At 41.9% G+C, this 27795-nt stretch overlaps 1 protein-coding gene across 3 annotated transcripts in view; it reads right to left on the bottom strand.

The window, feature by feature from the left end:
- The window catches only part of BMPER (BMP binding endothelial regulator), a 239641-nt gene that overhangs the window by 199949 nt on the left and 11897 nt on the right, over positions 1–27795 (bottom strand). For all 3 annotated transcript variants that reach the window (XM_037510112.2, XM_037510106.2, XM_054692465.1), the window contains exon 3: positions 6431–6530. In XM_037510112.2, the coding sequence (XP_037366009.1) occupies positions 6431–6530 (100 nt within the window). The remainder of the gene's footprint in view (positions 1–6430; positions 6531–27795) is intronic.

Raw genomic sequence — 27795 nt, 5'->3', positions numbered from 1 at the left:
TTAGATTCTTTCCAATTCAATAGACCTGAAGCAATGTCAAGAACTGATGTGGGAACAAGCCCCCTAGGAGATTATAAGTAGAAGGCAATGTCTGAGAACTAGTGCAAGACTGTGTATACTGTGACCTTCACTGGGGAACCTCCCTTCAACAGCTCTCTTTGAATGGGTTAACTGGCTTGTTCATGAAAATAAGCTGCCTCTTCCAGAAAGCCTTCCTGGAACATTCCTCAATCCTCTTCCCTTTTCCTCTGTACCCCAGCATCCCCTCCCTAGAGAACGTCCCCACTGGGTGGTATTTCTCTGTCTCCCCAGCAGAGCAAATTCCTCGAGGGCATGGACACCCTCTGGTTCATCTTTGGATAACTAAACCTTCACAGATAAATTATTTAATTTTTTCTGAGGCCTCAGTTTCCTCATATGTAAAAGAGAAAGATAGAAATTACCTCACTGTTGTAAATACTAAGTCATAGTAAGCCTAAAACAACAAACCTAGTATCCAGCATGATGGGAAAACAAGCTCCTTAGTTACATCTATGGAGGTAAAAGGTCAAGATAAAGGTCTTAAATCACACAATTCCCAACTCAAAACCACAGGTATCAAGAACACTAAATGGAAAGGCAAATGCCCAAAGCTCTCACAAGCCTCGGGATCAGAGGTACTGGTGGACACAGGAAGCCCGGTTTCACCAAATTGGACAGTGACTGACATATGGAAAACCATGTTTTCCCATTAGAACAATGTCCTCACTGAGGAGGTGTCCATGATCAGCAGACCAAACAAGGAATGAGAATTTCCCACTAGACACCTATGTGGAATGGACATAGTCATAAAGACCAAGACACAATAAATATTAATTTTTGAAATTAATTAAAGGAATGAAATTAGGCTTCACATTATTATGAATAAGCTAGGAACACTAATTACATAAATTGCCCAAATTTCTTAAGACACTGAGAAAGAATGACGTGATAGTAAGCCTCCTTCTCAACAAAATTTCCTCATACAAAAAATAATAACCCCAGTGCCCCTTCAAGTGCTTCAAATGCAGAATATCTCTGATGATTAGGATGACAAAAGTGGTAACAATGGTATTTCTCATGGAAAAATAATTTTTAGAAATAAGAGGCAAATAAAACATCCCCGTTTTCTTCATCCAACCTATATTCTAGATTTAGTAGTTTCTGTAACTATAGTTTGTCGACATTGGGCCAAATTCTGTGAAAACTGTATCATTCAAGTCTTAATGTGTTGACAACTATCACATTTTCTGTAACTGAAAAACAGAAAAGCAATTGATGGACTGATTAAGTTCTTTAAAGGAAACTTGATACCACTTTTCACTGCAAAGGGAAAGGAAAATATCTCTGTTATCCTGAAGAGCAAAGGACTGTGTGAGGCCAGTGCACATGGCAGGCTAAAAAGAAGAATCAGCAAAATGGACAGATAAAAAGCTGTTAAAGTGAAGGCAGCTGAGATGCCCAAGTGTCTCCAGGTATAATACCATCTTTCCTTCCCTAAGTACCTTTTAGGAAGAAAGGGCTTAAAAATTCCCAAAGGGACAAGAAAGGAGATGAGCTTTGCCGTCTTTGGAGATGACCATGATGCTCATTACAAGCCAGCATGAGCACACACTCCCCACAGCACTCTGATTTTCAGGTTCCTGCCCTTGAGAAACATATATGCACAAGAGCAATAGCCATGGCTAGACGGTGCCTTGCAGCTTTGCAAAGAAATGAAAATCTAAACATCTATCAATAAGATATTAAATGAATTATTGTACATCTATGCTGTGGAATACATACAACAGATAAATGGCATGAACTGGCATGGGAAAAACTGAAAAACATGTTAATTATTAAATTAAAAGGAAAGCAAACTGTGGAAGAATGTGAAGCTTAATTCCATTGATGTAATAGTAAAACCACATACACAAAATTTTATCTCTATATATCTAAGTACATATGTGTGCATCATACATACTATTTTCACCCTTCACCTTTGTCATAAAAGCAAAACTCCTCGGGCCTCCCTGAGGGCACAAGGGGTTAAACACAGCTCACCATGCTGCAGCCTCTGCAGCACAAGTTCAATTCCCCAGCCGGTCAGGAGCTAACCACATGGCACAGCAGACCTCTCCTGTCTCACCCACTGCTCCCCTCAGCAGTGTATTTCAATCAGTCTGCCTGTTCTGTTCCCCACTCTGTCTCTGGTGAATCCTCTCACCCCTTGCACCTCTGACCTGTACTCCATTTCTTATATGCATAAATAAATAAATCTTTAAAACACACACACACACAAAAAAGCAAAAATCCTTTTTGGATATCTTCTGGTAAGTGAAAGGAGAGATTAATGGTAAAAGACAAGTGGTATAGATAACATTAACTTTCAAAAAGCAAGAGATACTTGTACTATATTTCACCTTCCCATAGGCTTGCTGATCTTCCAAAAGGATTGTCTCTGCTGGGAAGCATGGCAGACCACACCCTCTACCCATCCCATCAGGACTGACGCACACCTTGCTCACCTCTACAAGTGGGCCCGACCACATTGCAGCCTGACCTGCCTGGTAAGCAACATTAAAAACAGCATAAAGCAGTACCTTGAATGTAAATGCCTTTCAATATACAGAGTATTAAGTCCATTAGCTCTCCTGTTACCATGCACTAACTGATCCAAAAAAACAAGAGTCGCTATATCTCTGCATAGGAAAATTCATTGCATATTATTCCCTAATCAGATTTTAATTTTTTGACCCTGTGCCAATCTTGCCTAGATATTATTCTGCTCTAAATTGAAGTATTATCAACAAACTTCTCTTTAATATGATTCCTCACTGAATCACTCTTTGAGTAAGGAAAGTCAAACCCCCAGGGTTAGCGTGGAGGAAGCTATTGGAAGAAAATTTAGGAGAGACACAGCTGCTGCTGCTGGCTTAGAATTTCTACTACACACTAAGTATTTGTTGTTGTTGTTTTCCCCTGTGTGAAGCACAGGATACAAAGGATTGAGGAAAGGTTTAGCCAGATTTCTTGGAAGGGCAAATCCAGAATGATCTTTGGGTTGACGCTAAGCAATCTACCCAGGTAATACTCCTCCTGTGGCTCTCTTTTCAGTCACTATTCCTTTACTACAATATGCTCTTTGGTTTCAACTTCATGTTTTTATCCTTACACTATGCTAAAATCCAGGATAAGAGGGAAGGAAGCACATGGACTATGGGTGATTTCATGGTGACAGGTACTCTACGGTAGCAATAACTGATGGAAAGAATCCTAATGTTACCACAATTAAAAGAATAAAAAATTAATCCAGGATATAATCCAAATGGCCAGAAGTGGAAAAATGACCATTTCTACAACAGAATCTTAAGTACCCATTAAGGTCAATATTTCCAAATAAATCAAGAAGGTATTATACCCTGATGCTAAGTGAAAATTTAAAAAAAAATGCAAAATGAATAGTAAGATATCAACCAATAAACACTTTTACAAGGGAAAAAAATAAAGAATAGACCAAATATTAACAATAGTTACTTCCGGATGGTGGAATTATGAGTATTTATTTTCTGCTTTCCCACACTTTTGACTATTTTTGAATGTTTCATCTATGAGCACAAGTTACTATTTTAACCAGAAAAAAACATAATAAACCAGATTCTAAGAATGAGAGCTGTGTCCCTCAAAGTCCAAAAGCTAAGATCTGGATTATGGAGTAAAAAGAGAGAAAATGAAGGAGGCCTCTGTGACATCTGCCCTCCAAACCTGAGAAGTCACTATATCTATTCAGGGGTCTCTCTCATGAAGGTTCACCTCAGGGCAGATTGAGAAATTTGACCTCCCCAAAATGCCTTAACATTACTATCAGAAAGAACTCAGATCACTGAATTCACTAGTCTATTCTCACATCCAGCTAAATTGATGAGGTTTATTTACTGAAACTCAAAAAGAATACTCAGGAATTATATTCATCTTGGGTATCTCTTTCCCTTGGGAGATTATGGTAATCTGACAAAATAATATTGATAAAAGGAAGAGCAGGACAAGAAGGAAAGGTTACACACCCAATGGCCACAAAAATTCCCTCTGTACTGCCAAAGATGAGGTTGCAAAGCCAAAACTTTGGGTGCATTTCTCTTGACACAACCAGCTTCCATCCTATAATTCCCAACAGACCTTTTCCTGGGAGGCAGTCTTGCTAATCACCAAAGATGAAAAAGGCAAAATAGCAGTTTAGAAAGTAAAGAATGAAATAGAGGAGCTTCTTTAAGATGGAACAAGAGTGACTTAGACACTGTGAAATATAGTACAAGACACAGTAATGTGTATTTACTTGTAACTGCTTTAACTGACCACCTGCTTCAGAGATTCCTATGAAATTACTATTTCAGGCCTAGTATTGCTCACTCTCAGAAGTCAAACACCTGACTCCCAACTCCCAAATGGTTGATATGGAAGGTTCTGGAAAAACATCATCCCAGTCCATTTGCACTTGCTCTGAGAGGCTGCAGAGAGTATGTTTATATGGTCAAGTCCATCAAGTACTTAAAGAGTGTATGCTATCCTATACTTACATTAATTTAGAAGTGTTTACATTCCAGGCAGGATGCTAAGCACTTTATGTCTTTCCCTCTAACACAATTACTATCCTTACTTCACAGATGAGGAACTGGGGTAGAAAGAGAATCTGTGTCTACTTCTGCTCAAGTGAGAATGCTGGGATATCAGCTTCCTGGGGGTGACCTAACAAATAACCACAGCTTGGTGACTAAAGACAACAGAAGTTAATTCTTTTAGAGATTTGTGCTCCAGAAGTGAAAATCGAGGTATCAGCAGGGTCATGCTCCATCGGAAGACTCAGGAAAGAATCTCCCCTTGCCTTATCCTAGCTCCTGGAAACCCCAACTGTCCCTTGGCTTGTGGTGGTGTAACTCTGATCTCTACCTCTCTTGTTTGTTTTTAGCTTTTAACAATTGTTATAACTTATCTTAGTAGTATCAGTATTATTCACTTGGCATTAGTAACTGAAGTGTGGATTTTAAATAATAGTGTGTTTTGAAAAGTTCACAGGATCTTTGTTGAGGCTCAGCAGTTGTCATGAGTCAACCTGGTTTCTGTAGAGCAATTTCTGAGGACAAATTTAGGTCTCAAAAAAATATATATAATTCTATGGCAATAGAAGTTACCTGGTCCTACATCAAGATATAGTTCTATGGTTCTCCATCCAGGCTGCATATTAAATTTTCAGGAAGTTTTTTTAAAAAGAGATGACTAGCAACATCCCCAGAACAACTGACTTAGAAGAGCAGGGACCTGAACCCAGGTGTTTATATCTGCCTCTCTTGTTACAAGGCTGTCTTCCCTAGGTGTCCCTGTCTATTTCTCCTTTTGTATGAAGACACTAGTGATATTGCATTTGGGACCACCCTTATCCAGTACAACCTTATGTGTGCTAATTATCTATCAAACCATCCTATTTCCAAACAAGGTCAGATTCTGAGGCTCTCAGTGGACATGAACTCTAGGGAACATTACAACTAAAACTACTGGATTCAGATGTGGCAGTGGTAGCTACACAGCCCCATCCTGAGTCACTGTGCTAGTTTTGCGGACTAGGAACCCCTACTCTGTTAACACCATTCGTGAGTGCACTAGGCAAGGAGCGTGACCTGCTCCATCCTCGGGAGCTGATGATCTACTGAACGCAGATGAGATAATGCAGAGGAAGAGCACATTGCTGAAGTATCAGTGCAGGCTTCTGTTTGACACAGAAACCCAGAGGGGAATGTGGCAGATGGGGGCAGGAGGTGGTGAGTGCAGACAGCCTCTGGACATGGTGGGAGGAAAGACCTAGACTAAGGCAAGAGACAAGACAAGAAATCACATATTTCAAAAGGTAACTGTATGCTGAGGACCATAGGAAACAAAGCCGGAGTAAGGGTACTGTAAAGATTCTTCAAAGACAAGCATAGGAACTTGAATTTAATTTGGAAGGAAAGAAAAATTAGAGGGACCAAAATGATAAAATTGGGGCTTAAAGACTCATCTGGTAGAGGTGGGCAGGATAAGGATAGGTCTTGGAAATCTGAGTGTTGAAACTTCTTGACAAAACATGCTTGTGTGCATGTAACACCAGAGCACATGAGCATCATCTTTACATCTTCTCCTGACAGTTTAACAACTTGCTTAGAAAATAAACCAATAGGCAGATGCTTACCATACTTTCACCCCTCCACTAGGAGAGTCCCCCTATGGCCAGCCCTCCCAACACATACACACACACACACACACACACACACACACACACACACCAGCTTCCCTCCCAAGTCCCATTTACCCATTTGCACCCCAGCCAAGAGCTGAGTGAAGAGAAAGAGAAATAAAAATGCCTGAAGCAAAAGCCAAAAGAGAAGGCAGCCAAGACATAAATCACCTTTGCACCGCTCACAACAGGCTCCCTTCTGCTTGATGGCCAGGGCACAGTCTCTCGAAAGCACGGGGCACTTCTCTCTCTTACAGGTCACTTCCTTGTTCTGGGCAAAAAGAGACAAGAGACATTTGAAATAAACTTCAAACAGAACCTCCAGTACTCTCACACATGGTTGAGGTTTTCCTCGCCTCCCTCTTCCTTACCTTGCCTTCCTCTTGGGAGGCAAAAACTCTACAATAGCAAATACGATTTTGCCCTTTCTGGAACAGAGATATCCATCCAAGAACATAGGAATTTCGAGATTAGGGACAGATGACAGAGGATGAAAAGTTCTTTTATTACAAGTCAACATAACCTAGATAACCAAATGGCAAAAGAGGTTTTCCCCTGCTCTGTTCTAAAGTTTCTTTTTAGTACACACTATAGAAACGATAATATTTGGGTAATTCATATTTTGCCCATTGGGCTACCTGGGCCAGGACTGCATTGTGAGAACAAAAATATTTGCACACGGCCTTCCAACAATCCTTAATAGTAGAGTGCATTAAAATGCAGCAATCTAAAGTTCCAACTCAAATAATGACAAAGTTGAGGATTGAATCGGCTCAGTAAGAGAAAAAATAATATTCCCCATGCCAAGCAGAGACACAGTCGTCAGTGTTTTATGGCCGTGGGCAGCTGCATTATATTAGCACTTATGCTAATGAAAGTGTGCTAAGCATTTGCATCTTTGGATTTATTCTAAAAGGTTAGGTGTCAAAATGTTCTAGAGAAGATCCAAACATGATGTAAATGTCTATTTGTACACAGACTATGCACACGAACCAAAAGTGCTGTCACAAAACTTGAGTAAGATATGATTTTTAACAAGGGCCTATGAAATGTTAGTTACTGCTGTTTCATTCTTTTTAAAATCCTCTGAGCTAAGAAGTATTATAGTTATCCTGGTTTACAAACAAGAAAACTGCTGCGTAGAAAGGGCATGTAACTTTTCCAAGATTGCACAGCTTTGTAATGGCGGAGGTAGATTTCACATTGAACTCATAAATGTGTACATCCTTTCTCTACCTTAAGATTGGTGCTACCATGTTCATTGATTTTAGAACATTTTGGAAAGGAGGGACTGATCAGGCCCCTCTCACCTGAAGATGAACTTGGAAGCCTCCTAACTCAATTCTGAAAATGGACTAACAGTCTTGGGGAGACCCACAGTGTACCTATATGCTTCAATGTTCGATAAGAATAAGAAAGATCTAACCATTTTTGGTCCAATACCAAGAAGGGATGTGTGTGTGGTGGTGGCTGAGATAGGGCGGGGGCTGAGGGTCCAGACCAAGCCCATACACCCACTTCAAGCCCTAAGAGAAAACATATTGCCTCTCTGCAGCTCTCCCCACTCCCATGCTTCCAGGGTCTAATTCTAAAATGACCCCAGACTGTCATCTCCACTCCCTTCAAATTATCAGAACCACCAAGAGTCCCAGAACCCCATTCCCTCCAAGTCACCAATTAGGATTCCCCAGATGAGGTATATGGAACCTGGGAAGGTTGGGCCTCACCTTCCCAAGAGTTCTGTGTCTATTTCAGTCTTGCAAATCAGAACCCCTGGGCAGTTTCTGTTCTTCCTTCTTCTTTCCTTTTCTCCCTTCCTTTCTTCCTTTTACTTTTTCAGATGGTACAGTTTTGTATTTCAAATGTTGTATGTTGTATTTCGTATCACGATTACCAGCAAAAGTCTAGTTTCCATCCACTACCATATAATTGACCCTTTAACCATTTACCTGCTCCCTATCCCCTTTCCTCTCTGGTAAATACCATTCTGCTGTCAGAGTAAGGGTTTGCTTTTGTTTTGCTTTGTCTCTTTATGATATCTGTATGAAATCATGCAGAATTTTTCTTTTATCATCTGACTTATTTTGCAGAGCATTATACCTTTTATGTATTATTATCACAAGTGACACGATTTTTGTCTTTTTTATAGCTGAGTAGTATTCCACTAGGTATATATAAAACAACTTCCTTATCTATTCATCCACTGATGGATTCAGGTTGTTTCCATATCTTGGCTATTGTGATTACTGCAATAAATATAAGAATGCACACACCTTTTCAAATGAATAATTTTGCATTTTTTGAATAAAGCCTAAAAGTGGAATAGCTAGATCATGCAGTATTTCTATTCTTTTTTTTCTTCAGAAATTTCCATAGTAACTGCACAACTTTGCATTCTAACCAACAGTAATGAGGGTTCCCTTTTCTCCAGGTCCTCCCTAACATTTATTGTTAACACTTTTTCATAATAGCAATTCATTAGTGGTATACGGTAATACCTCATTGTGGTTGTGATTTGCATTTCCCTAATAATAAGTGATGATGCACATATTTTCACATGTGTGTTGGCCATCTGTATGTCTTCTTTGGTAAAATGCCTATTTAGCTCCTCTGCCCATTTTTTTTTTTTTAAAGATTTATTTACTGGACCTCCCTGGTGGTGCAAGGGGTAAAGCACCACACTATGAAGCAATCCACAGCCTCCGCAGCACAAGTTCGATCCCTGGCGAGGGAGTAACACACATGGTGCATCAGACCTCTCCTGTCTCACCCGCTGCTCCCCTCAACAGTGTATTTCAGTCAGTTTGCCTGTTCTGTTCCCCACTGTTTCCCACTCTATTTCTGGTGAAACCTCTCACCAGACCCACATCATCACCCTCTGGTGAACCCCCCCCCCACATCACTGGCCTGTGCCCCAGCCCTTGTATGCATAAATAAATAAATCTTTAAAAAAAAAAGATTTGGAATCTTTTAAAAATCTTTTTTAAAAAAGATTTTTAGTATTTTAAAAAGCAGATTTGGAATATAAACAAAAAAATTCTCAAAAACCAAAATCTTTTTAAAAAAGATTTATTTAATTATGCATACAAGAGCTGGGGGCACAGCCAGAGGTGCGGGGTAAGGGGTGTGTGAGAGGATTCACCAGAGACAGAATGGAGAACAGAGCAGGCGGATCTACTGAAATACACTGAGGGTCACAGCAGGCGAGACAGGAGAGGTTTGCTGTGCCATGTGGGTCAGGCACAAACTTGACCAGGTTCCCTGACCAGGCATCAAACTTGTGCTGCAGTGGCTGCGGATAGTTCATAGTGCTGACACTTAACCCCCTTGCACCACCAGGGAGGCCCAACAATGTTAATTCTTGACCCAGGAATGTTGACTGTCTTTTCATTTCTTGTATCTTCTTCAATTTCTGTCAATAGTGTCTTACAGTTTCAGTGTACCCTGTATAGTATTTAACAAAAATAGGTGTAATGCCTGAATTTCTGCTCTGATCTAGAAACCAAGCCTAGATGTTTTTTTCAAGTTCCTCCCCAGATAATTCCAATGTGCAGCCAGGACTGAGAACCAATATTCTATGAAGAGTGTTCTGTTCCAGTTAGACTGAAATGCACTAAGGAGCTATCCACAGTCCCTTAGCAAATGGCAGACATACTATCTGAATGCAGGTAACCCAGTTCCAAACCTCCAAAGCTCCTTCTCTTACCCTTTCTTCTTCATAATGATGATGGTATTATACTCACCGTAAGTCAAAGCCCAGAGCTTTATTTTCATTAATTTTTAAGTTACTAGCACAATGCATAATTAAAGTCACAATTCAAATTAGAGTGGTATATTTTTTTAAAAAAGAATAGTGCACCCCTACAACCATCAAAGTAATTAAGAATAATGATCAAGTTCAGTCACTATTGAGAAAAGTACGGAGGATTCTCAAAAAACTAAAACATGAACTACCATATGATCCAGCAATTCCACTTCTGGGAATACATCCAAAGGACACAAACACTAATTCAAAAGATATTTGCATCCCCAATGTTTATAGCAGTGTAATTTACAATAACCAAGACATGGAAAGTGTCCATCCATGTATGAATGGATTCAGAAGATATGTGATATATATATATATATATAGAGAGAGAGAGAGAGAGAGAGAGAGAGAGGGAGAGAGAGAGAGAGGAAGAGAGAATATTATAAGAACAAGGAAATTATAACACTTGAAATAACATGAATGGACCAAGGCATTATGCTAAGTGAAATAAATCAGACAGAGATGAATACTATCTGATCTCACTTACTTGTGAAATATTTTTTTTAAATCTCATGGAAAAAGAGATAAGAGTTGTGTTTAGTAGAGCAGGAGATGGGGGCAAGGAAATTGGAGGAAGGTGATTAAAAGTACACACTTTCAGTTCTAAGACCTAGGGATGTAACGTCCAGCATCTTTTTTCAATCTTTTTTCTTTTCTTTTTATTGTATCTATCTGTGATGAGGCTATTAGCTGAACCTACTATATATATATATATATATATATATATATATCTCACACATATATATATCAAATCATCATGATATTTGCCTTAAAATTTTCAGTGGTGAATGTCAATTATTTCTCAATAAAACTGAGTGCAGTGGGCAGGGAATAACAATGAGGTGTAAATGCTGTTTAGCTTTATTAATGGTGACTTTACTTTGTAAAGTACTGTTCCTGAAAACCAGTTTTAACCAACTCTCCCCACCCCATCTGTGAAGTAAACTGTCTCCCCAAACAATGCCTCTGTTACTTTGACTTTATGCATTTAGCAAAGTTGGTTGCAAACCTTAGGGAAAGGCCAGCCCTGCAAACATATCTCTCTGAAGGGAAGAATCCTTAGACAAGGAGAGTTCAAAGTGCTAAGAGCAGTAAGAATTAGTGTGAAGGAGTAGTTTGGAGTCTGACAAATAGGAAGACACGTACTCTCTTAAATATAGGAACGCTTTGCTAAATTAGAAACCCAGTGGGAGCAAGTCAAAATCCATAACAGGATCCCAAGGTTCATAATAAATAGCTTGTAATTACAGTCCAGCACAAAAGTTATTCCAACCAGATGGTTGGTAGATTCACATCTGGAATTTTTTTTGTACACACATACACACACCCACAGAAAACAAACCTAAACCTTAGCTGTGGGTTCAGTGGGGTTTTTCCACTTTGAGTAACACTCGGAGTTTTTCTGTAATCTACCAAGGGTCACCCCAGTAGAGAGTTGCTATATCTGATCATTTCCCTGGTGTCAATGCCAAGTGGATATAGAATACACGCTTAGAATCCCAAGCCTTGGAAGAAAAAACTAAAAACCCCAGAAAATGACTGGTGAGATGCTGATCTCTCCATTGCTTAATTGAGTCCAACAGCTAAAAAGAGAATTGAAGCACAGGTTAATTAAGACCACTCACTTAGCTTTCCCTGTTTTGCCAAGAGACAAAAACACCGGTATTCAAGCCAGTGGCTCTGGTGAGAAGTTGAATACAGACAGCCATGCCTTCAGGAGTCCTCCACTGGCCACCTCATCCCCAAAAGCACCAACTGTCTTCTGCTCCCAGTCAAGGTCATGGCTCATTTGGTTTGCTTTTTTATTCAAGAAATGCTTTCTAACACTGATTAACACTTACTGAATACTTTGTATGTATGAGGCTCTGTGCTAAAAATCCTACTGCATTATTTCACCAAAAAAATTCCACATCATCCTCATTTTACAGAAGAGGAACCACCCCAACTCAACTTGCCCCAAGGTCACAAGAGAAGCAGATTTGGAATATAAATAAACATCTGTCTGCCTCTAAAGGCATGCATTTAAATGCTGCACTTTGCTAATTCCCAGGCATTCAGGATACAGACAAGAACAAAATAATGTCTTGCCCCAAGGCCCAAGGGGAGATTGGTGCCTTCCTGGTGGTTCCACACATGTGAAAAGAGCTCTCCAACCAGACCAGAATTACTCCAAGAAGCTGTGTCATCACCAACCGTGGGAAGTTCTTCAAACACCAGCAGTTTTCTGGTAACAAGGGCAATGGTACCACCTTGAAACTGACAGGTATCTGCACCTATCACAACTCTGAAAATAAGACTGACATCCTCAAACAGATTTTCCCCCAAGAGTCCAACGTGGGTTTGAGTCTCCCCGGATCTAAGCAATGGAAATGGTGGCTAAAATATACTGGAGAAAAATGACAGAACACTCTAATCAACCAACACCGCCAGTGGGTAAGAGAAATAACCCTCATCACGGTTATCCTCTTCAACCTCCATCTTCCTATGTTTATCATTTTGTAAGGTCAGTCAGCCAGTGATTTATGTCTTGTCAAAAGCATAGGTGTGCATTACTGCCTCCTTTTCAAAAGACCAAATATATCAAAACCCAAAATGTAGCCTCTGGAGACACATTAAATGAAGTGCCAACATGCAAAAATAAAAGGGGGGGCATAAGGAGTAAAAAAGGAAAAAAATCTACATGGCTGGCAACAAAGCTCTCTAAGGATGAGAGCCAAACCACAGCTCCAGCCACAGCCAAGTTCAAACAGGATTCTGGCAGCCAACTTGCTGTGTCTGAAGTCTGCCACTAGATGGAAGCACAGAGTTCCCTGGGTTTAGGTTTTGTGACCATGAGACCAGCCAAGTGCCTCCTGAACATTTTTCATAGTCTGGCTTGGAGGAAAATGATCTCTCATAGATGGCGGCTGGGAGAGGACAGTGTTAACAGAGAAGATAGCAAATTGCCATTGTGAGATTTTCCTGTTTGCTTTTTTCATTTTTTTTCCCCAAAGTTTTTTCAAAGATCATTCCAGGACCAATCCTATTATGGAATATGGAAAGTATTACCTGACCTTTCATTTATATTAAAAATAAAAATAAAATAAAATTCTGGAGAGGAAAACAGCAGCTGATGTGATGAGAATGAACAGAGAAATGTCAGCTGGCAGATGCTGTATTTTTAGACTATGAAACAGCATCACAAATCTCTTGAGATAGGAATGAAAATGAAAATCCTTGGTGCCCTGCCGCCTGATGCTCCAAAGTCAGAACAGCAAGGTGGCAGATACCTGAATCTCTTCCTCTAGAAGATGGCATTATTTTCCTTCAGTCCTTGTCTCATGAAAGCAAAACCTGCCTTGGAGGCAAACAGCTATCATTTGGCCAACCAGTAAATTCTTTTTTTTTTTTTTTTTAAATTCTGGGCTTGTTTTTTTTTTTTTTAATTATTATTTATTTATTCATACAAGCACTGGGTACAGTCAGAAGCGCGGGAGGGTGAGAGAATTCCCCAGAGCCAGAGTGGGAAGCAGAGCCGGCAGAAGAACAGAAGTACACTGCTGAGGGGAGCAGCGGGAGGCAGGAGAGGTCTGCGCGCCATGTGGGACCCTCCTCTGGTGGCCGGGGAGGAGCTGGGGATCAAACTGGCGCCGCAGAGGCCGCGGGCAGTTTCGCAACCCAGCGCTCAACCACTGCGCCACCGGGGAGGCCCCAACCAGTAAATTCTAAGTGCCAGATCCTTTTTCAAAAAATCAAGAAGGCTGGGAAGCTGTAATAATTTTTCCTGCCCAAATGAACCACACTCAATATGTCCATGAAACACATGGGCCAGGTAGTGTTATTAGAGGGGATGAAAAGGCAATAGTGACTCTCCTTCCTAAATCAGAAAACTTCCCGGCTACCACTGCTTCCCAAGGACATATGAGCACACACCCACCCCATCATTTCACTAGTCATATTTGGAAAGGGGTCTTATAGGTTTTGCTACCTTCAAGATTTTCCCCTACCAAAATGCAAACATCCATGGGGACTGCATGGATTAAACACCCTATTAATCCCAAATTGATTATCTCCTTCATTTTGAACTACTGTCTGGAGACAGATGCCCAGCACAGCAACTCTGCAAAGAAAAGGGGCTTAGCACTGGAGGTCTAGCACAACAAAATGAGATTTGGTCCCTGTGCCTTCGTACTCAGCTCTGTGGGAGCGAAAAAGCAATCACCTGGTAAACTTCCTCTCTATTCACTAGAACCTAACATACTCTTGGAGGAATTAAGATATCAAACATCAGTAGATCACACAAACATTGGTAGTGTATCTTCCGGCACCAAGTGAGAATTACAGAAGAAAATACCTTGACTCAAACATCATTGCGATTCGTGAACACAAATGGGACACTTTGACGCTTAATCAAATTCTTTTCCTTGGAAAATTTATTTGAAGTGTGCACACCATAGTGATTCACTATTTGAGAGCCTCCAAATTACTCATAAGGGAATTTCTTTTTAGGAATATGGATGTCTTGTGTCAGGTTTCCCAAGGAGGAAGGAGATCCAACACTAGGGCTTGTATTCCCCTTGGACTTTCTAATCTCCTCATGCATGAAGTCAAAGAGGTCAACTTTTCCTTGAAGTGCCCTATTGTAACACAAGCCCAGCCCTGAAAGAGTGAGAGGGAACTTTATGGCACTTTCAAACACTGGTCACAATTTCTCCTAGGCGATATTATAAAACTTCTCATAATACTTCATGTTTACACTGCATGTTTCTTCTAAAGCACTCTGCAGACATTATTTCATTAGTGCACACAAGTTCCTTAAGATTTGTAGACAGAGGAACAGCACAGAATGAAGTAAAGTGCCTCGGGTGCCTCAAAGAGCTGGGGAGCAGTGGACTTGGGAACAGAACCTGGTTCCCAGGCCTGGGGTAAGGGGCCCACCAGGGAAGTTAGTTGCTCTGGCACAGCATGAAAATTTATGAGTGTATCATATTTGAATTAGGTTAGCTCCTACACGACTGTTGAGATTTTAGGACCAGATGATTATGCAGTTGAGCTAGCCTGGGAATTTTCTGGAAACAGCCTGCCGTGTCAGATATGTGAGGTCGCTGCCATGTTCTGAGGCAGGTTGTGAGCGGGCCACAGGACGATAGGTCAAAACTTGGTCAACCAGACCTAACTTCAAGACATTCTACTTCTAGGCCCTCTTTGGTGGCACAAGGGGTTAAGTCACACCACTGTGAAGCTATCTGCAGCCTCTGCAGCAAGAGTTCGATCCCCACCAGGGAGGTGACCCACATGCACAGCAGACCTCTCCTGTCTCACCCGTTGCTCCCCTCAGCAGTGTATTTCAGTCATTCCACCTGTTCTGCTCCCCACTCTGTCTCTGGTAAATCCTCTCACCCCTGCACCTCTGGCCTGCACCCCAGTTCTTGTATGTATGTATGTAGAAATGTATAAATAAATAACATTCTAGTTCTAGAACACAGAGTCAAGCAAAAGCTGAAAGAAAAGATCTAAGGGGAGCAGATTCTGGTGCTTGACAGTGGTTTCAATAATTGGAAATGTAAAAAAAAGTGATTCCCTCTCTGGAACATATGATCGGGGAAAATCCTTTGCAAGCCAGCATGAGCCCTTTGAGAGGAGACAACACAAGTTTTTACCTGCTCCAGCCTGTGTCCTCCGGACAAAATCTGTTCTTAATCTCCTAGAAAATGATTATGGGGGCTGGTGGGCTAGCGGGAACTGAGATAGCTCAGTGGTTGCCAATGGCAGTATTAAATTTGATTAATGATTTATTATTTTAATTAAGCTTTTACTTGCTTGTTCTTTGTTACTGATAGTACAATTGACTTCCCCGTAACTCTTGCACAGAAAGACCTGGCAGAAAAAAATAAATAAAGCAGTTTGGTCCACTACAAAGCCCTAGTGTACAAGCCCAGGGCTCTGGGCCATGTCTCTCAGCTCAAGGAGAGTTGAAAAAAAAATGGAAAGAGAGAAAGAGAGACTAACAAAACAACTTCCAAGGTGAGGAAAGTATACTTGAGAGGGGAGAATGAACCAAACTTCCCAGCCAAGAGAATGGTTTTGCAAGACCTCTTCTTACTCCCAAGTGAGTGGGCTCAGTCCCAGAGGTAGGAGATGTCAACGGCCCTTGAACCACATGCCTTCAGCTTTTAAATGAACATTTCCAGATCTTTCTGAACCCCAGTCTCTACAACTTTAGCAAATCCCTTCCAAGGTCACAGAGTTGATCTAGCTCTAGTTAAACCAAGAAGTGGCATACAGTTTTCTGGACAGATTGCTGAACTATTAAGGATTCAGCAGCTGACATTTATAGAAAATCTATTATTTGCTAGACTGCTGAACACATTGTGTGTATTATGTGATTTTTAACTATCACAACACCCCTGAGGAAGACATTCATTTATCTCTATTTTATGAGTATGAAAACTGAGCACAGATAGGTTAAATGGCTCACCCAGGTTTACATGGTTAACAGCGACAAAGATTCAAGCCCAGCATTCTCTGACGGCAGAGCTGCTGATTCATCACTGTGCTACACAGCTTGATTTAGAAGCTAAGATGAGGCATCTCGTCTTCATAGCTAAGAAGTTAAATGTTCGCCTTTGCTAAACATGCTCCATACTCAGACCATTATTAACTGTAGTGGTTTATGGTCTCATTTTGAACACACTAGTAAAAATAGTGCCTTTTAGAAAAGGCAGATTAAGCCTCCAACTTAAAAACCCAAAACACATCGCAGTCTCCAAACACCAGGTCATTTGCAAGATTGCCCAGAACCTCCCAGTGCTTGTTCTATCTTCCTCCATTTGAGAGCGTGTCTGGGGAGGGGAGGTTTGGAGGGATGCTGGGGCAGGGGGGTGGGGGTGTGGAATGGCAGGCTACATCCCACAGCCATACTCTTTGAGAGATTTAATGTTCAAGTGTCTTGCAAGAACATAGTTTTGAAGACTTCATGTTAAAGCATCTTGCGAGAATCTCATGCAATTTATGGCACCGCATCTGGGAGTGTTATTCTTTCTCCCTCCTGTCTAGGCTCAGTGAGCCTTTACCCCAGAGCCCTGGACCCTGGCAAATGCTGCCTCGTCCAGCCAGCTAACAGTGCAAACTCTGAACAAAGCTGCCCTTGAAGCCCAGCCATTTAAAAGACTTTATGAAGCCCACTGGGGCCCCACGATTATTTTGCAACAAGTCATATCCCATGAAGAAATTCACTTCTCTGCAACACAAAACAGAGAGAGATTAAAGAAAAAGGCAGGGGGGGTGGAGAAAAGAAGTAAGACCCCCTGCTGTTCTGTCTGGCCTGAATCGTGTCTTTTAGTACCCACATCCTCTACAAAGACGATGTTCTGATGATATATGGCCCTAATACATCACTAAATGACAGTGTTCTCTTGATACTGTACCTTGAAAACATGACACGTGCTAGCAAAAGCAACGGGGGAGTAATAAGGAGGCCCTTTTTTATACTAACATCACCTAACATTTCAATTCTTTTTTAAGGACCTAGTTTGTCAGAGGGATTGCTTTGGGCCCTATGCTGTTTAAGGATTTAGGTCTGACTCTTTTTTTGGCCTCTTCAAGGAACTCTCAGAACAAAGAAATACAGACCATTAGAATGTCCCGGCTGCTCAAGTACAGTTCTGATTTAAAACAGGGCAGTGTCAAACAGCTCCTCATTCTGTTTAATCATATTTTGAAATAGAACCAAAACATTAGAGATGGCAGAACACAAAAGAAATAACCACCAAATAAAAATAGTAGCCCAAAGAAAGTAGCACTGCCTGGTTTTTATTATACTGTACATCGTATAAGCAAGGGGTCTGCTGGCAGCAACACGTTAACATAACTGGAATGGACTGAACACAAAGCAGCCAGTGACTCAGTGCAGTCGACCCTGTCACAGAGGCGGCTCTGCCACCACCGTCGAACCCCCCCAGATGCAGGCTGCAAAACCAGAAGGTGGACTGGGACCCTTCTGCCAGGCGCTGGAGCCAGGTATATGAATGGAGAGGAATAAATGTGAGCACTCTCCCCTTACTTTGCCCCAATTCTCAAGTCTACCCTTCTCTCCTCCCCAGCTGGAAGGGAATCAAACAGTTGGCATCGAGTCCCTGCAATAGAAAAATGTCTGTAGGACTCCTGACTTGGGAAAAAGGTGTTAACAGGTAAGGGGGCGAAAGTCCAGCAAAACAAGGCAACCTCATGCACACCTGGCCTCACTAGTTCTCCCAACACCTTTGGTTATTTTACACTGCTGAGCACCCTTCAGCACATGACAAAGAATGAATCCACTTCTCTTCCGTCCAAAAAGAAAACAAAAAGGGAAGTGGAGAGGAAGGTGAGATTCAAGCAATATTTTTATGCCTTTCTGGTGAGTTCTTTTGAATGATGGGGGTACAACTCCAATGGCAGGATCTATGGCTGGAGGGCATCAGCTGGACTTCCAGTCTCCAGGGACAGCACAGAGGCTGCCAGCCAAATTGGCAGGGCATTGCAGGGAGGAAGAGGTGAGGGTTAAAGAGTAAAATATATTAGTAAAACCGGAGAGACTCCAACAGGAAAGGTACTGATATGGTGTTAAGAAAGGACACCTGGAGATATTATTTTGGCAGTTCTTTTCCTGATCTACCACAACATAAGAAGCTAGACTCCCAGGCCATACAAAGAAGCTAACCACTCACTGGTCCTTTTCATTGTGTCCTGAGATGATTCTCTGCCAAAAAGAACAAATACCCAAAACATGGAAACCAAATGTCTGAAGTCCAGTTTCTGTCCTGCCAGGAGACACCTCACGTGGTCAGGCCTGGATGGTCGTCCACCCTCCTGTTAGCACGTGGATAGCTCCAGCCACCACAGACAGGACTCAGCCGCTCCTCAAATGCCTCTCCTTCCTGTGGGTCCACAACAAGCCACTGAACAGATTTTTCACAGAACAGAACAGAAAGTTTTTCATGGGTTGTCCCACGAAAGTCCAAGCACTGTTGGGAACTACAAAAATACCTGCTCTTGACAACTAAATGGAGCTGACATCACAGGGAATAGGCCGGGTGGAGGAGCTGCTCACAGTCTATCTGTCATCTTGACAAAGTAACTTTCTGGTCACTGGTGAGACACTTTTAAAGACATCTGCACAATTGACCCCGACCACCAGCAATCACAGAGCCTTTCAAAGGGCCCCCTGGGACGGCAGGCTGCAGAGCCGAGCCGGTTCCTGCTGTCCTGCCTCCAATAATGGTAAAGGCAGCATGACGTATCAGGTGCTGGAAGCCCTCTGCTCCTGGGTTGCATTCACATTCATGCTGACTGTGGAGGATGTCCAGTCAGCCCAAGGGAGGCCAGGCAATGGGGCACAGGCAGCAGAAGCCCTCTGATTGGCTACAAACTCACAGAACTGAGAAGCCGGCCTCAGACGGCAGCCCCGGATGAAGGCGGTGCTGTGAGCCAAGGTTGTTCTGACTCACTCACCAGGGCCATTAGCAGCGTGTTCTCTTCACCAAGGCTTTCTTTCCCAAGGGCCGCATGCAGATGTCAAAAAAGAACTGGAGAAGCCACAGATTTATTTCATAGGTTTAGAATGTGATTTCAACCCACTTGCTTCCGTTTTCAAATTTATGAAACAATCAACCAATGCCAATTTTGCATATTTGTCATTTCTCACTAAGGTGATATAAAGAAATGAAAGTCAGCAGTTACCCACAAAGCATTGTTAACATAATAAACTTGCTGCACATTTCAAAGTATAAAGTAGATATAAAGCATAAAATACCAACAATTTTAATTCCCATTCAAAAACCAACGATCATACTACCAATTCAAGTCTGAGCAGTAATATCTATTTTTTACACATTTTTAATAGGGAAAATTGTATTTTATAAGTATTATTAGTTATATATCTTTCTGTGGTTATATGTTGCTGCGATTATATATTTTGTAATGCACATATGAATATATATTCATTGGAGACTTTTCATTTTTTCATTCAGTATGTTTATATAATTTTCCCATCAGCCTTAATTAGCAAAATAATGAGCTATTTAAAAAGTAATTCATCGTTACAGAAAAAAGACAGAATTTAGATTAGAAAAGAAAAATCTTGGTGGGGGGGGTGGAAATAATTAACTAGACATTAAAGGCATAGAATCCAAAAATTAAACGTACATGGCACAACTAATCTACCAAACTGGTACTCATTGAATGGGTCCAACACTGTTCCAGGCCCTGAGAGAACAGCATGAACATGAGAGTCTGTATCCTCACAGAACTGACATTCTAGTGGGGAAAAGTTCAGGGAATACACATAGGCATGGTATATATGAGGAGTCAGGTGAGGGCTTTGGAGAAAAGGAAGCAGGGCAAGGGAACAGAATCACAGGGTGTGGTAGGTAGCACAGTTGTCAGAAAAAGACCCTCTAATAAGGAAACATTTGTGCAGAGGCCTGGGTGAAGAAACGCAAATATGTAAATATATCCAATAAGTGTGCTCTGGTACAGGAAAGATTTAAAGCAAACACCTTGTAGAGGGGGTGCTGGGCATCACGCAAGAGTAGCAAGGAAGCAGGAGTGTGGCCAAGGAGGAGTGAAGAGGGGAGAGTGCTTTGGGAGGTGAGGTCATAGACTTCATCAGAAGTCAGGTGAGGGGCCTCCCTGGTAGTGCAGCAGTTGAACGCTGGATTGCGAAGCTGCCCGCAGCCTCTGCAGTGCTGGCTCGATCCCTGGCTGCCAGGCGAGGGTCCCACATGGCGCGCAGACCTCTCCTGCCGCCCGCTGCTCCCCTCAGCAGAGTACTTCGGTCCTTCTGCCTGCTCTGTTCCCCGCTCTGGCTCTGGTGAATTCGGTCACCCTCCCGCGCTTCTGACTGTACCCAGTGCTTGTATAAATAAATAAATAAATCTTAAAAAAAAAAATCAGGTGATACAGGGCCTTGTACACAACACGTTCACTTTAGACTCTATTCCAAGATGAGAAGCCACTGGAGAATTTTACATAAACAAGTGAAATAATTAGATATACAGTTTTAAAAGGTCAATATATTTTCAGAGGTAAAAGTGGTATCAAAGGTAGTTGGAGAGTATTAGGTATACTTTCAAGGCTTTGTTGTCAAGATTTGCTAGTAGCTTGATCTAAAAGAGAGTAATCAAGGACCCCGTGGTTGATGATCCGAGAAAACGGAGTAATAGAGTGGACACTACAGCCTAGGTTTGGGGGTGAGGTGGCAAACAAGGTCTCTGTTTGGACCATTTTAGGTTTCAGATGCTTCCTAGACATCCACATGGGGCTGGTAAGGGGAACGTTTGAGTATATGAGCCTGGACATGAGAAGTGAGTGGACTAAGAACATAAACACAGGAATGACCAGCATAAAGATGAATTTTAAGCCATAGATCTATATGAAATCACCTAGGGAATAAACATAAATGTAGAAAACATCTTGATTGAATCCTGAGAACCTTCAATAATTTGAAGTTTGAGAATAAGGAAGATCCAGCAAAAATATAGTCAAATAAACTAAATTCTTATAAATTTATTGTGAAAATGCTGAGAGCTCTATTCTACACATGTAAGCCCTCTGCACACATGTGAGCGCACACACACACCTATCCGTGATCACTGGTTGAGATCATCACATAAATCTAGTGGCCACCAGAGGTCACCTTCTCTCAGCACCTGCCATATGCCAGAGACCTAGAAACCAAGATACTTCAGAACAGCCTTGTCGGTACCCACTATCTTAGGCTCACAAGACATGTTGTCTTGACCACTGCTGACCATTCCTTATCCTTAGCGCTAATAGCCTGCCAAACTACATGCTGGAGGGAACAGACTCAAGTTTAGGAAAATTGTGACCAGTTAGAAGAGCTGAGAAAAAGGGGAAAGCTCTAGGACCAATATCCCCAACCAACAGAGCTGGGACCCACCAGAACCTGCTGACCCAACACCAGATGAGTGTTAAAAATGGGTGGGTAGATGAGAGTACATTAAGTCCTTAGGAGTAACAGAAAGAAGAGGGGAGCGGAAAATCCTTCATTTTCAGCTTTGCTTCATGGTTATACAATCACCGAAAGCCAAAACCTTGGGATGGACAGGGTCCACAGTCAGACACTGCCTTCAATTTCTCATCTCTACCAATGTAGCTCATAGTAGGCACGTGATCTCGTCTATGCCAGGGTAACCAAGATTTGGGAGTTAGGGAAGAGGTCCCCACTCACAGGCACTGGCCAAGCAGCAAGGAACCCACCATCCTTCAACCACCTTGGGGCTCACTCTAGAAATGAGTAAGAGGCAGAGGCCAGTGGAGATGCTAGAGTAAAGAGATGTTGCAACTTTGGGATTAGTCCTCCTCTCTGTCCTTTCAACAAAGTATTTCCTTCCCACATATTTGAAAGCGGTTACAGTTCCCCTGGGCATTCTCTCCGTCAAGCTAAATGATATCAGCATACAATCATTAGGAGAAAATACATACTAAACCCCCCACCCAGGCACTTGACACAGCTCCGAGTTAGGCCTTTTACTATCCCCAGCAATCCTTTCCTTGACCCCTTAGTCAGTATCGCAAATGACCCTCCTTTGGCCTGCCACCAACTCTCCCAACTCTATGTGAGAGGGCTCCCCACTGGACACTTCATCCCCACAGATGTCTGGCCAACACAGGGTGCAGAGGAAAAACTAACCACCTCACTGTAATTCTGTTTATACATTTCGTTATCGGGCTGAAACCAAAAATTAAAAACTGAAACTGAGAAAAACAAGACACAAAACTTGAGGAGCGGTGACATCATGGAAATGCTGGGCTAATAACAGAGAAAGAAAATAACATGGTAAAAATAATAAAGATGGAGATGATAGAGGTGAAAGCCTGGAACAATGGAATGCCAAGCTAATTTAAAATTTTATTAAAAGATTCTCATTCAAAACACGGGCGCACACATGACCAGAATTATGTGGTCATGTGTCACATAGAAGCAGACCTCATCAGTCTGACTTTATACTCTTCCTGAGGAGAGAAAGGAAGCCATGGGCAGAAACAGGGTGAGATCAAGAAAGTGAAAAGAACAGTTTCTAAGAATGGTTCTGGTCTGGATGGAAGTTACAAGCAGAAAGAAACAACTATTCATGGAGGTTTGGGACCAGAAGGGGTTGGGGTTGTAGCTGTCTCTGAATCCCACTTCACCTGGCCCTCCGCGCCTGCTCCTCGTTGCTTGCCTCTCATTCCTCCAGATGCTGCTGGATCCCAGCAAGTCAGTCATAAAACCCTGGCTGTTTTGTCAAATTGCTACATCTAGTTGGCTCATGCTGAAGAAGCAACAAACATAGGTCACGTCAGCTTCATCCTGCAGCTGCTGCCCATCACGGAGAGACCACAGGAAATGGAGTATATCCCCGTGGGAATCCATCACATGAAAAGACTGGCAGTTACCCAGCCGGTCAGCCTGTCCCACCCAAAGGCACCAGTCAGGACTCTACCTAACTGGACCGCAGGAGTGTTAAAAGCATAATCCCTAGGGAAGTTATTTGCTGGGCCTCTCTCAGGCTCCCCCTCAGGGTGCTTTCTCAGCCTGGTGGTCAGAACACATTCTCAAAAAGATACCTCAGTGTGGTCTGCCCAAGATTCCCAACACGAACTGCAGCCTCACCGCTCACTGATTTGCAGTGTCATCATTGTCTTGCTTTATTTTTTCTCTTAATTCTCTCATCTGTAAAATAGGTTTCTTGGGAAAGCTTGCCCTAGCTCAGAGTGTGAGAGAAATGAAGGTCAAGCTAGGACCCCATTCATGAGCATGGTGTTTACTCTGAAAATAATTGTTGAGACTGACAGTGTGCAAGCTGATTTTCTAGATGCTTTGAGTGATAGTGAGAAGAATCAGGCTAACTCCTGCCCTGGAAGAACTTAAAAATCCAGTCAAGAAGACAGCCATGCAAATAATAAAATTTCAAGAGTAAGAATTAAATAAGTGTAACCAACAGAAAGGCTTCAAAATAAAAAGTGAGTCATTCTGATCAGGTGAAAAGGAGAGGTTTGACAGAGAAGACAAGAAGATATAAAGTAGCACTTCGATCAATAAAAAGATAAAAAGTAAAAATGTTATGTATATGAGATTGGCTCTTTTTAGGTTTCTATCAATAACAATCTCACCTGCACCTAACGACCAGGACTCAGAATCACTGGAAAAGGACCCCAGAATTTGCATTTTTAACAGGCTCCCAGTCGGTCGGTCCTTATGCATATTAAAAGCTGAGAGCCTCCACTGCTGGAACCCTGATAAAAGAGGAAAGTGAAGGCAAAATCCTTACCACTGACTTGTTAATGACCTGCAACTGTGTGAGGAAAGACCAGGCATCACATTGGAGTGTGTGGGTGGAGAGAGAGGAACTGGGAGAGGCTTGAGGATGGGAACACAATTGTCCGTTCCTTGTCACCAGTGTGCGCACAGCTCCTTTCAGGGCCTCCTCTAAAATGCATTCAAACAACTAAGAAAATTTCATGTTCATACCTTGTAAAAGGTAGTTTACTAAGTACATGCATTATCAAAATTTTATAATACGTACATATATATATGTGTGTGTATATGTGTGTGTACAAATACATATAATCTAGCAGAGTCAAGAACCAATCGTTTGTTCTGATTAAGCAAATATTCCAAGCAAGAGTTAATATCTACAACTTGCATGAGTTAATCAATTTTCAAAGAACTCTAAAGCAAGATATCTAACTTCAAAACTATCTGGAACATAATTTAATCTCTTGGTCACAGAAAAAAAAAAATTCAGTCTTTCAGTGCCTCAAGCCATTATTAACATAAATACTCAATAAATATGTGCTGAGTTTAATGACCATCAATCATTTGCCTTCTTCAGTCCTGCAGTTCAGTTCCCAGTTTTCTCTGGAGCACCTACCCTTTGCTCCCGCCTGTTTGTACTAAGGTACAGCTCCCAGAAGTCATGGGAGAGACCCTGGGGCTGTACAGAATGGCCTACTAATTCAAAGCCGGGGATTCAGAGACGCAGAGGTGTCAGCACTTTACTTTATCACCAGGTTATATTTTTAGTTTGTGAACCCACTGTAAATTCACCCTGAATTTAAAAGCCCCCTCATTAAGACACATGGCAGTGACCTGCCTGTGTTAGGTAGAACCACAAGAAATTGCTATTTCCATAGGTCAATACCAAAAATCAAAATTTTATATCTTTCAGTCTAACACCAAAGTCTAGGAACTCTATATTTCTGTAACTGGCCAACTAGTGTGTAAAATGCTTTAAGCAAATTTGTTTGCCTTTGCTCCAGTATATGGTTTAAATGAAACATTGAAAAAAACTAAATTTTTTAATAAATCCCAACTCTTCCACACAGACACATACACACAGAAAAACACAAGGAAAAGGAAGCCACTGCTATCTGGCATTTACATTCCCAACACAATCCAGCCAGGAGAAAGAAGGGCTGGTTTCTCTCACAGAAGTCACCCTTGGATTAATGAGACCCACAAGAAAGACAAGGGTCCTGGCCCCTTCCTTATCACCCAGTTCTTCCTCAAATTCTAACTTGTCTCACTTAGGGGGAGGAATTTCCAGCCAGGTGCTCACCTATGTGCTAATGAGACATAGTGGGACTCTGGCATGGTCCCACTATTTCCCAGAAGCGGTTTCACATGTGCCTGCAAAGAAAGTCACCACACCTCAATTCTAACATTCCCTACTCCCCTAAAGTAGCATCAACACAGGCACAAAGTAGGGACACTGTTTTGGCACAGCAGCTCTCAGGTGGAAGAATAACTGATTAATCTTCCTTGTCTTCTCATTCAGGTAAATTGTGTCCCCCAAGACACTCATAGTTCCCCGGGAATGGCTTGATGCTACTGTTTCACACTAAAAATCCACAAAGCAGGAGACACCCAGCAGGCTGCCAGAATTCCTGAATTCCTGAGAGGTCCAGGGGCAGAACAAGGCCTGGTAAGGCTCTACTGGAGTTTAGCAGAAACATCAAGTACCACAGACCTCTCAATGCAGGTGCATCTGAATGAAGGAGAAACTGTCCTATCTTGGCTCAAACAGCGATGATCTATTAGAAAATAAAATGTAATAGGACTCTCCCAATATTTTTTAAATAAGAAGCTCTACTAATAGATATGGAAAAGAATAAAATGTCATTACTTTGCTCACTAAAAAGCAAGCAGTGAGAGGTTAAAGGAACCTTCAGGGTATTACTGCTGTCCAACAGTTTTCCTTCAAGGGGAACCTAGGAAGACAGGTTGTAAAAAATGCTTATGGAGAAAGAAAAGTAATTTCAGATAAAGATCATAAAAATGCTTCTCACCAAGACCCAGAACCAAGGAAATGTAAGCACAGTTTTGGACCTTCTGGTTGTCATGCTCCTTCCCGCAGGCCAGGCCCTATCTCTCCTGGAATAGACCTCCTGAGGTCACCCACAGCTGACGAGGCCAGTGGCACAAACCAGAGAGGCCCACCACACACGGTCTAAAAATAAGTTGCTCAACCTACGCCTGACAGCCTAAGAAGCCATGGAAAACCATCTGGCAAAGTCTATTTATTTGACCAAGAATATAAGAGTTATTTTGGAAATGCCTGCTTTTATACGTTAAAATATGATTGTTATCTCCATTATTTTTATTATCTCTGTCACTGTCTTTGAAGTGCCCCTGGGGGACCATCACTCATGCAGCAGGTCCTCTCCCAGAGTCATTTTATGGTTCTGCCATCAAAGCGGGAAGTCTGGGGACAGGCTCTGATCATTGAAGATGCCACTTGTCCCACCATCTCATTTTCTCTCTTTGAGTAACCTGCCTGAAACCTAAAAATTGCCATTCGGCTTACAGATCTTTGAACTTCTCATTTGGCAGATCTGGGCTAGTACCACCCATTACTTAACATTAAAAAAAAAAAAAAAACTCTCATTACACTACATGACATGCACATACAATAAGGCCTTTGTCCTTAAAAGAAAACATAATTTTCAACAGAGTAGGCTCCCAGAAGCCAAGGGAGCTAACATCCAAAACCTAATATAAACATTAAGCTTGTGTCAAGGTTTCAGAGTTAGCCTCACTGGAGGGGGAGGAAATGACCAGGGAATGGCAGCTCTAGATATTGGGAGGCACTTTTTCATTGTGCCTTTTCAAAGCAGAAATGAGATAATCCCTCATCCTTCCCTCTCTGCACCTCCTGCATTGTCACCGGCATTGCTGCCTCTGACAGCAGGATATTTCTATAAGAGGGAGTGTTCTTTTTTTCACTAATAAAAGTAGGTCTTAATGTCTATATGATTCTAAATTTTCAAATGTGAGTACATGCCTTTCAAAGGAAAGGAGTGTTTTTGTAATGATTATTTAAGATGTCTTTTATAGAGGAGGTTGACCTTCTGTGACAAACTCTCTGGGAGAATCGTGTTTTGGAACTTGGAGTTCCATTCTGGGGGGAGCTATCCCAAGTGTTAACAACCCAAATTATAAACAGGAAACTGCACCCTGACTCCCACTCAAGTCCCAAGGTTGTGGACCTCTCACTGAAGCTATTGGGCTTACGGAGATGACGACGCAAGGTTCACATACTTGAAGACCTCAGCTCTTAAGATATAAATCCATCCAAGGAACTACTCTACAACACAGAAGGTTCTATTAAAGAGAAGATGTAGACTCGTAAAGGAGTTCAAGGACTGCTGCCTTCAAATATATGAGGCCACATGAACTTGCAGGACACAAGCGTCTAAGCACTGC

This window comes from Talpa occidentalis, unplaced genomic scaffold (genome assembly GCF_014898055.3).
Source record: "Talpa occidentalis isolate TD23 unplaced genomic scaffold, MPIMG_talOcc4v2.1, whole genome shotgun sequence".
Lineage (NCBI taxonomy): Eukaryota > Metazoa > Chordata > Mammalia > Eulipotyphla > Talpidae > Talpa > Talpa occidentalis.
This window is presented reverse-complemented; position numbering and strand designations above follow the sequence as displayed.